The following is a 10,833-nucleotide window of genomic DNA, read 5'->3' as shown; positions in this document are numbered from 1 at the left end:
TTATACAACAGGAATATGTATTTATAATAACAGTCTATAAATAGTTACTAGAAGTTACCCATAATTTAATCTTCGAATACAAGTTTTGATCTCATATAGTTAAGATCATGAGTCAATTGAAGCTAGACTACCGTGGAAAACCTGGAAGCACTAGACGGCCGTTTCGTCCTACTGTAGGACTCCTCAGCAGTGCGCCTCCACGACCCCGCCTCGCGGGATTTGAACCCAGGACCTACCAGTCTCGCGCCAGAGCACTTAACCGATAGACCACTGAGTCGGCATCCAGCGGTGCTAATGTCTAACCTCAACCAATCCATGAAATTTGATCTCACTTTATTGTTTGTTTGTTCTTTAACAAATTTAATATAAATCTAATCACTGAAATAAACGATTTTTATGTTGTCAGTATACATCAAATTTACACTATAGAATTATCATATGAAATAAGTAACTTGAATTTTATTAAGATAAAATTGAACAGTTAATGCAATTTATTTCATTTATTTCTTTATCAAAAAGGACCGAAAAATGAATGATGACTGTATATCAGTAGTATTACTAAATACTGTCATATGATGATGATGATGTTATAGTGATTGACAATAATAACAAGTATAAAAATATTTTTAATTTAATATTAAGCACATTGATAAATCATGATAGATCTATCATCTCCTACAGATATAATATTATTTCCTTGAGGACTATAACGAGCGCACCATACCTATGAAAATTAAACAAGAATAAAATACAATACAATTCAATAACCAAAAAAAAAATTCTACAAATTGCACAAGATCATATTGTTTGCTGTTTAGCATTATAATATACAATAAAATCTACAGATTAATTTTCTTTTTGTTCTAACATATGAAGATGATATTGATGTTTAAAATGTAAGTCTTCAAGAAACTACCAATGTGATGAATATGATTGGAAGCTATTTGAAGGTAGTAGATAGATAAAACTAATGAGGTAATCACTGTTCGCCTAATAAAGTGTAAGCAAAACATTTGATTTTTTCCAAGGACTAACTTTTTCAACCAATCGAAATGAATGAAGCACATATAGAAATAATAGTGAATATTTCTGAATTGATAAATTGTTGAAATAGATAAATATTTACTGGTAAATGCAGTGTAATAGTAAACTAACTTTATTGAAATAAACGTTTAATTTAATGGCGAATAAGCCTCTTAACTTGTAAATTAATAAATTAGAAATGTTAATGTACGCCAATGTGTTGGTATAAAAATATCAGAATATGAAGATGAAGAAGAAGTATTTAACGTCAATCAGTTCTGACCAACGTACAGCTTGGCAAACATGTGCGCCATCTTAGGTTGTCACACCGAATTAGTACAAAATACCAAACAAACCGAAATAATCTAGCAGTAATCATCTTGAGAATATGGTTCGAAAAAACAGTGAAAAGTTATGCATACAAAAACATTGAAACTCAAGATCGAGAGGAAGGTAAAGAGTTAATCCATCTGTGGCCATATGTCCGATTCTGAGCCATATCACTCAATGTCTCCAGTTACTGATTGCGACTATTGCAGGTACACTTTGTTTATGAGTGTCAATTAGCATGAAACCTAGGACCATGGTTACCTATTGACTTATTTCAACCATCTAAAATCAAAACATACTGCATCGGATGTTAAGTTACTTAGGCTTGTGACCACATTACAACATGGTCGGTACAATTTGATCAGTACTAAGGATGAAACGAACATGATACTAGTCACCACTTGATGGTTATTTAATGTAAATATACGTGGTGTATATATTTGACAATTGGATTAATTATTATGATTCCATTGGTTATAACCAATATACATTGCCTGTTTGATTGTATGAATTTTGGTTTGCATTAATGGATTACATCAAATAGAGTCCGTGTTTATTTTACGTTAGTCTGCACGTACAAGTATTGCTGATTTCTAAACCTTAATCTAATTTAGTAGCGATACAATGACAAGCCAAATAAAATAGACTTACCTGATCTTCATGTGTATTAAAACAATGTTTTTCTTCTTTCGATGCTAGATCCCAGATTCGAACAGAACAATCAGTGGATGCTGTGACAAGATGTCGATTATCTGAAGCGAAGTCTACCGATACAACCCATCCTTTATGACCATTTAAACTAGGGATAACTAGTCGACCATCGCGTCTAAAATAATCAATAGATAATAGGGAAGTTCTGTAAAGGATCGAGATACACTTCTTAACTTAAATTGACTACACCCTTATACAGACAACATTGTGTGCATAATTAAATAAAAAATGACATATCTTTTGATGTTCGAATATACAAGAATGTAAACATTTTACCACTGATAGCTATAATGGGAATAAGTCTGATAATGATATTATCACAGAGACTAAAGACATGAACAGCAATAGTTGGAATTTGGAAAACATACAAATATTTCATACCCAATCGACAAATCCAATTTACTGATAGATGTAAAGACAATATAAACATTTTGAAATGCCATTTCTCACACTTTTACAGGGCGACTCCCGACGTATGCATAACATGGTGGATATTATTAACTATGAAACGTAAACATTAAATATAATGTTGTATGAACAACTGGATCAAGGACTAAAAAGTATGCACTACCGATTTAGACTTGGGTAACTGTGTACTACACAGTTAGCTTGCACTAATTAAGTATGGTGTATAAATATCTTCTATATTATTATTTGTCAATCCTTTTTAACAAAACGAGGCTAGTATACTACTATATTTCTAAAATGATATGTACAAATATATCTATATGACTGAAACATAGTGAGAAAACCAAGAATACTGGAGAGATATAAACATAAACAATACGGAAACAGATTAATAAAGAAAAAATAGCGAGTAATAATATTCTAAGGATTTGTAAAATATAAAGAATGGATGTATACGAGTTATTGTGATTGACTACAGATCATATAGAAAATTCTAATTAGGAAGCCTAGATCTTCAAATACGACTTGGACCAACAACTAATCACTTTATAGATCCATGGTATGTTTATGTTTGGTCAACTGCAGATCATTTTTAATCTTAATTCTGATGTATTTAGAATAGAATGTGACAGATTACTTAATTTTCCTAATTAAAACAAGTTAATAGCCTCACCGACCGATTAAACCCAACTACATAAAGTTTATATCTAGAGAATAATTGTAAGTCAACCGATCAATTAATGCAACTCCTAGCTTTTTAGAAACCTGGTCTGATAATGTATTAACGATATCCTTTTCTGTGATACTTTCACCAACAAGTACTTTGAGTCTCTTGAGTAGGCCTAAATAATTTTACAACTATTATTTATCCCTGACATCACTTCTATTTAATTTACCTTAGCTTTCCATGAATACGTGGATTTAGATTATTTGTATTTAAGTTGCATTTGCTCTTCATAAGGCTCAAAGTGAGTCGAAATGCATTCCTGTGCAACTCGAAATGCATTCCTGTGCAACTCTGATAAGTTCATGTCCCAATATTTTTAATGAGACTATGCCAAGATACCTGTAAGGAACGTTAATCTTCTAAAAGAACGACATGAATGGTTGAAGTAGATAGCTCAAAACACACAACTAAAGCTGTCTAGTTAAGTTACGCCCACGAATATATACTACCTCAAGATGATGGAAAAGAAGTTGTGAACTTCGCAATTCACAACACATATTTGTTAGTTGACTTATAAATCAAATAGTACACTGGAAAGTTCAGCTAGTACTATAAAGAAATCAAATGAAAAGGGAACAGACTTTACCAGGAATTCAGAATAGACTAGTACTAAGTATGACAGTAAAAAAAATTTTTATGAACAACTCACACATCAAAAACTTTAATTTGTTTATCATCAGATGCAGAAGCTAATAGACGTCCATCAGGTGAAAACGAAACTGAGCGTACCGGTGTGGCATGTCCATCCAAAAACTGAACACTCCCTGTTTCTAAATCACAAATGCTGACAAGCCCATTGATTGTTCCAGCAGCTAGCTTAGATCCGTCAGAGATCTCGTTTATATAAAGAAATTTATGTAAAGGAGTGAAATATTATCATCAATTTGTAACTGGTAAAGCTCAGTCATCTACAACGTAGATCCAAATACATATATGCATTGGTTCATATTGCCATATCCCATTAGCACAATAAGATGAACACCAAAATCATGGAAGCAGTTACTTCAATGGTGGTAATATATAAAAATAAAGATTGCATATAAAGATATAGTAGAGGGAGAAAGAATTAGTTCGTAGAGAGAATTGGTAATGCTAAGTATCATATAACACTATAAATTAAAAAGGATAGTCTATTAACAAACTATGATAAGAATGTGAAAGAGATCATGAAAATATAATCAACAGTTTAATTGTAAGCATTTTTAGGCATTTAAAGAATCATAAACGGTCAGAGATCTATGAATTCAAGAAATAAGTTGTATTTTATGTTTAGTTGAAAAGATTTATATAGTTTAAATCTAAACTAAAGTTGACCGTTCATCTCAAATGTTCTGTAGATGCAACGAAACAGACCAATTCTTTTTGTTCTAAAGCGCAGATCTCAAGTGTAGCCACTGAGATAATCTTTGAAGTGTGGCATACAACATAAAGTAAGTCACCTGAAGCAGTTAACTTCCACACGTTTAAATACCTGAAATTTACCAGAACCATGAAGGAAAGTGACTTAAATTTTAAAGGGGACATAAAGCTATGAATTAGTGGTAGAGACTTTCTTAAAAAATACGACGGAAGGTTTAAATTTTCCCTCAAGTACATTTGATTTGACGTAACTGATGGTATGGCTAAACCTAAGATTAAAAAAAAGTTTAGCTTAAAATCTCCTATATCATATTGCAATTAGACAGAAATACACATAGAAACCCCTAAAAAAAATTAAATATGATCCTCAATATGAAGGAATTTCTAGTACCTTACTGATAAATTTGATAATTTGGAAATTTATACAGTGACATCAAGTACTTAATTCAACTGAAATGAATATCACTAGAAGGTTGATGAAGCTTACACATATGAGTACAACTGACAAACGTTGTAATAACTAACATAATGTAAACTCAAAAATTTTAAAATGGTAAATAATAATGGTAGGATAAAGTTATTTTGTTTCTTCTACTATGTATAGTATTTCGCTGATAAGGTTCGACCAATTAATTTCATACATTTAACTAGACGACGTTGAAAACATTTAGCTGGTAGACATTTACAAATTTTGAACAATGTCGAAGCACAAATAATTAATTGCAATATAATCCAATTAATTGTCTCTTAGTTGTGTTAACAATCATACTTTTGACAGTATAAATAATATGCTGTTTTCCCGTTGAGATAGACATTTAAGTGGAGTATTAGAAACTTCTTTTTGTTCAGAAAAACAATAAACTGTAAGCAATAATAGAAAATTATTCTTCGATTAATTAAGCACAATACAACAGAAAAGGAAGCTTACATAAGCAAGGCTGTACACGAATTTCCCCTCTAATTGAATAGAACCCTCTTTCTGAGCAGTTTGTACATTAATCATATTTACACAACCAGTATGACTTCCAGTTGCTAGGAAACGCGAATCAGGAGAAAAAGCAATAGTCCAGGTATCAGCTGGATCACCGTCATATGTTTTCGTTAATCTTCCTGTTTCCAGATCCCATAATAAAATCTGTTGAAATATGTATAGAACATAACAAAAATTAACATCCTATACAGCACACGCCGAGACTTGAAATAACCAGAACTTAATTAAGGTGTCTAATCAATAAACAACATTTATTATGATTAGTGCATTTTCCAGCTTTGGAAACACGTGGAAATAGTAAATGCTTAGTGATAATGCGAAGAAATCCACTATGTGGTCATGAAACGTCAATAAAATAGACAGGACACAATAAGAGAAAAATGAATACCAAATTGAAGGAAAACGAAGACAATAGGGCTGTTGGAAATTTCAATGAGGAAACAGAAGGTAAGGGGAAACAAATAGGAGTGAATACAAAGATAGTGACAGACAAAATGTTATATCCACATCCCCTGTCACCACTACTGAAAAACGAGGAACCGCTAAAATTCCCACAGCGTGAAGTAAGAACACATAAAGGACTGGTACAGGTGAAGATTTAATCACTCCGAAACGCGACGACGCTGGTCAAAAGATACAATTACTTACATATCGATTTGTACACCCACTTGATTATCAATGCCCCCAAATGCCCTGGTATGGCCGAGAGTAGGGAGAGTCCGCTCTCCCTCTCAAAATGCTCTCACATGGCCACGCGAATATATAGCCTCTGACAGGGAAGTTCTACTCAATCCCTTCTCGTGGCATTACTGTTGTTTACGAAATTGTGAGGACGAAAAGCGAATGTCAGGCGCTTTAACCGGGTTGGTGGACACGGAAAGTCCACCTAGAGGAGTTGGCAAACCCTGATTTCAAACCAATGGTGCACATGGGTTACAGTATCCTGAGGGAACAAATGACGTATGAATCAATCGTTGGTCACCGGCTACCATGGAACTGCATCTCCTCACGATGCTCCACTGCCTTGTGGATCAGGTCTTTAGGTCAAAGGCTCGGGGTGTGGCCCCTAAGAAAACCAGCTGTTTCGGTTTGGGCACCCTCACACAAATCAAATAAGATTTGTGTGGCGCATATGTATCTGGTGCCCCTTTGTACCAATAGTTATGTGTTCAAATAAATAAATAAATAAAATGATTATCAATTTAAAAGTTAAATATATGAAATAAAAACAAAATCACATGTTGCATGTTATGCTGAACGTCGTCGTAATTTAATACAAAAGAATATCATAGTGGATAATAATAATAATAATAATACTGAAAATAAAACGAATATCGTTCTCAGCAGTTATTACATTGAATTAAGAAAAGATGAGTTTTTGTCATTTTGTCCCGTCTAATCAGAATAGTCTTCACATAATGAATGAAATCACACATATAGGGTAATAAAAAACTTAATATCCAACATACTGTCTCCTTATTCCGATTTATAACAAAACATTTACAACTGATTAGTCATGGAGTAGTAACTAATGTCACGTATGTTAAGTACGTCTTAGTATAGACCAAATAATAGTGATCACGTTTCATTGTGGCCACTGGTTTAAGTGACTTGATATCGCATGCACTACGCTGAGATGTAAGACAATTGGAGGTAGTCAACGGAAAACCGTGGACCTACGCTATGTGCAGTCCCGCACTCGTCGATCGATAGCACTCAGCCAGCATTAGGAAAGACTCAATATACGTGACACTGGTTACCATTTAGTGATCAATCAATTACAAATATCTGAGTCCTACAAGAGGTTAGCTGCAGCCAGAGAGCATAAGTTCCCTCAGAATTACAAGTATAACCTATTAATGAGTGCAAAATATTACGAAACCCAGGTCTATAATTTCCTGTCTACTACCTCCAACTTACATCCAAACAAAATATGCATATTTTCATTTACTTAATAAAATTAAAATTTGACACAATAAGGCACTAAAATAAGGAAATAATATTGTGAACAAATCGAGAGACAAAAAAATTACAGTCAAAACGTAAGTGAAGAAGAACGGTATACAATGGAAGATAAAGTTTATCAAGAAATACAACCAAGAATCTTCTAGTTAACAGAGTAAATGAACAAAAGTTATCTGATGTGTTTAGTCACCTTTACTGTTGACAGTTAAATCCATCAGACTAATGTTATGTCAGGACGAAGAAAGAATGAACGGTAACTGCTAGAAATTACTTATGGACCATTATTACATATATTCTTATTGGATAATTATTAAGTAACCAGATCATATATATATATGATTATGCAAGAAGCTACCATTCAGGACTAACGAGAACTCAGATTTGACTCAAGGTTGCTAACGCTGGTTAACGAATCATTGGTTTGGCACAAAGACAAAGTAATACAAGTCGGTGTCCTGATTGGCGGTTTTGTCACGTGATATTTGACGGGTTATAGGACATCACAACTTAATGTCTGAATGGTTGTGAAATATTCGGTTTAATCAATAATAAAATTTTTATCATATCATCTCGGCATATTATTGCCGGCGGGGTACAGTAAGTAGATCACAGTTCGACTTTCAAAAATGAAACGATGACAAGACTAATTTTCACATTTCAATTTATTTATTTACCACATCCTTAAGTGAAAGCAACGCTTTAATTGTGAAGGCGAATGATACTAACCAGTTGTTAAATCGAAGTAGATGAAGTAGGGCTTGAAACGGGCTCAGTGGCTGAAAGTCAAACGTCTTAAATACTAACTCACAGCTCCATATAGTCTGATGTTGGCACTTTTCATATTTTCTGATTGTTAATCTCACAAACAACTGGTATCATTCTACTTTGTATTGCCTTCTGGGGAGCGAAAAAATTGTTTCATAACCTTCTTATGTAGAGGAAGCCGATCAGTTTTTTCTTTAGAAGACCTTCGTTATGTCAGAAAAAAATGGCGAATAGCTCCAAAAACAACCTTTGATCTATATTTTGTATAACTATTAATAAAACACCAAAAATAATCGACAACTTACCTGGCTATCAAGACTGCTGGATGCTGCTAATGTACCTGTTGAATTTATGTCAACCGAAATCACACCCAACCTATGTCCTTCAAATTGATAAAGACATTTTAACTGACTATTAGTCCTAAAACAAGGAAATAGTGATAAACAGATGAACAGTAGTAGGATAAATAAAAATATGAATTACAGAGTATTGTTGCTGAGTTCTTTATACTTCGACTACTTCGGTGTAGGGGTCTAACAAATATTCACAGTGGGATTGGCTTTTATATTAACCAACCAACTGAATATACTTTTACGTACTTTGCGTTGAGATACCTCGCAATTACCAATAAAAATTGAGAAAAGATTACGGTCGAGTTTACTCTTATATATTCAAAATTAAAAAGCAACACAAATCAAAACCCCATAAAGTAGTTTAACATTAGATAAATTGTCTTAATTTATTACGCAGTTGTCCCACAGAATATATAAGAGAAACCGATTATTGCTTTCTAATCAGTCTTCCTAAAGTATGGTATATGTGATCCTCGTTTTTTTAATACTGAACATACGTATTTAACGTTTCTCCTACTTGGCTTTTTATAAACGAACGTACTGTTCTTGACAAAATGTATGAGAATGCTGAGTTATATTATTTTAGAGAGTATGTGATCCCTTTCACAAAAATATTTACTTTAGCACTTGTTGAACAACTTTAAAATTATTTTTGTATCACCTTGATTTCATGTGATTTTAAGAAGCTTACAGGAACAGTACCTTTTATGAGGGTGACCTGTATTACCATACCGTTAGAATATAAATATTAGGTCTGAATATAAAACTCAATCGCAGCGGAGCCAAGATGTTTATATTTTAAATTATTGTAGCGAATCAGTTTTGATCAGATAATGGAAAATTTTTGGGGAAGTTCACAAGAATACTTATAATAGACGGAAGTAACAAACAATACGAAATTCGTACAAATATCTTAAAATTAAAAAGAGCGTGGTTTTATTAACTATAAAGTACTGAATCGTGTAAATGTAGAATATAATTCGCAATATTACACATAAAGTACATCTAAGATTGTAGTTAGGAATTTTATAGAATCTGCTTTACTAGGATTACAAAACTACCTATCTACATAAGTTAGATGGAATGTCAAGGATCACTAAAACACAGAACTATCATTTGTAACGAAGTAACTAACCTACCAAGTACAGGTTTACGTACTCGGCTTTGAGCCACAACATTTATGTGAAGCCTAATGACATCACTACTTGGCTGACCAAGCCGAAGTAGGTGGAGTGGAGTTCGAACTGGCAACTTAACCACTAAATTGCTGCTCAAATTGTAACAGTTTTGGATGTATATCTAAATAGTTCAATAACTGAGAATTGAAATATACGAGTAAGATTATAGCTCCTAAACCATACATTTTGCACTGAGAAAAAGCTTTTAAGAATTACGCTATATCTAACTATACAGGAAAGCTAAAATTATTATTAGATCTTCGTCATAATTATCAGAGACTATCTTCACTCAACATCATACGAAAAATACAAGCTCTATAAATAGTCTATGTATCTAAGTTAGACCTCAGCAAATAATGCACTTACCACTCCCAAGCAATGAGGCCATTATCCAAAGAACCTGTAATAATGTACTGTTTATTTCTGTTCCGATTTTCACCCCATGTGCAGCACCATATTCCTTCTTTATGCGCTATAGTGAAATATGAAGAATACATGTAGTAGGCAACATACTTGTGTATAAGTGTAGTGATAACTATAAGTCTAAACTAACATTAGACTATGATAGTAGTTCCTGTTCAAAATACTCAGTAACATTAGGCACGTAAGGAGTTGAGGGTCAGTAAGACTTACTGATCAAGTACTAGTAATTTTGGTGGATTGTGACCTAAGCTCGTTGACTGAAGGATAGAAAATATACCTAAGGACCTAAACTGAAGTGCATAAAGTACCTGTAAATCCACTATTAGATGACCAGACCTTAAAATAAAAAGATATCACCTGAATTTTTATGATTCAATCTTCAGTTACAGAAATACTGAGAACAGATGAACCAGTTGTAAGCATTAGGTAAGCTCCAGTCCTGGTTAGAACTATTTACTGTCGTTTAGGCCCTCAATCTCAGATTCAAATTAGAGCATATAACACTGCTAGTCTTAAAATAATCAGTGTGTCAAACATAGAGTACAATCCTTAGGATTTTATTTATTCTTTTTGTATGTATCGATTTAAGGATAGCATTTC

General features: G+C 33.1%; 1 protein-coding gene across 1 annotated transcript; it reads right to left on the bottom strand.

The window, feature by feature from the left end:
* Nucleotides 1-637: 637 nt before the first annotated feature.
* On the bottom strand, nucleotides 638-10,307 carry Smp_049520 (putative wd repeat protein SL1-17; the record flags this gene model as incomplete). Its single annotated transcript, XM_018794722.1, has 6 exons — nucleotides 638-724; nucleotides 2,005-2,179; nucleotides 3,849-4,033; nucleotides 5,487-5,693; nucleotides 8,585-8,699; nucleotides 10,177-10,307. The coding sequence occupies 6 exons, from the start codon at nucleotides 10,305-10,307 to the stop codon at nucleotides 638-640; spliced, it is 900 nt and encodes a 299-aa protein (XP_018649105.1).
* Nucleotides 10,308-10,833: the final 526 nt, after the last annotated feature.

This window comes from Schistosoma mansoni, chromosome 1, assembly GCF_000237925.1.
Source record: "Schistosoma mansoni strain Puerto Rico chromosome 1, complete genome".
NCBI lineage: Eukaryota > Metazoa > Platyhelminthes > Trematoda > Strigeidida > Schistosomatidae > Schistosoma > Schistosoma mansoni.
The sequence above is the reverse complement of the archived record's forward strand: the minus strand, read 5'-3'. Positions and strand labels throughout refer to the sequence as shown.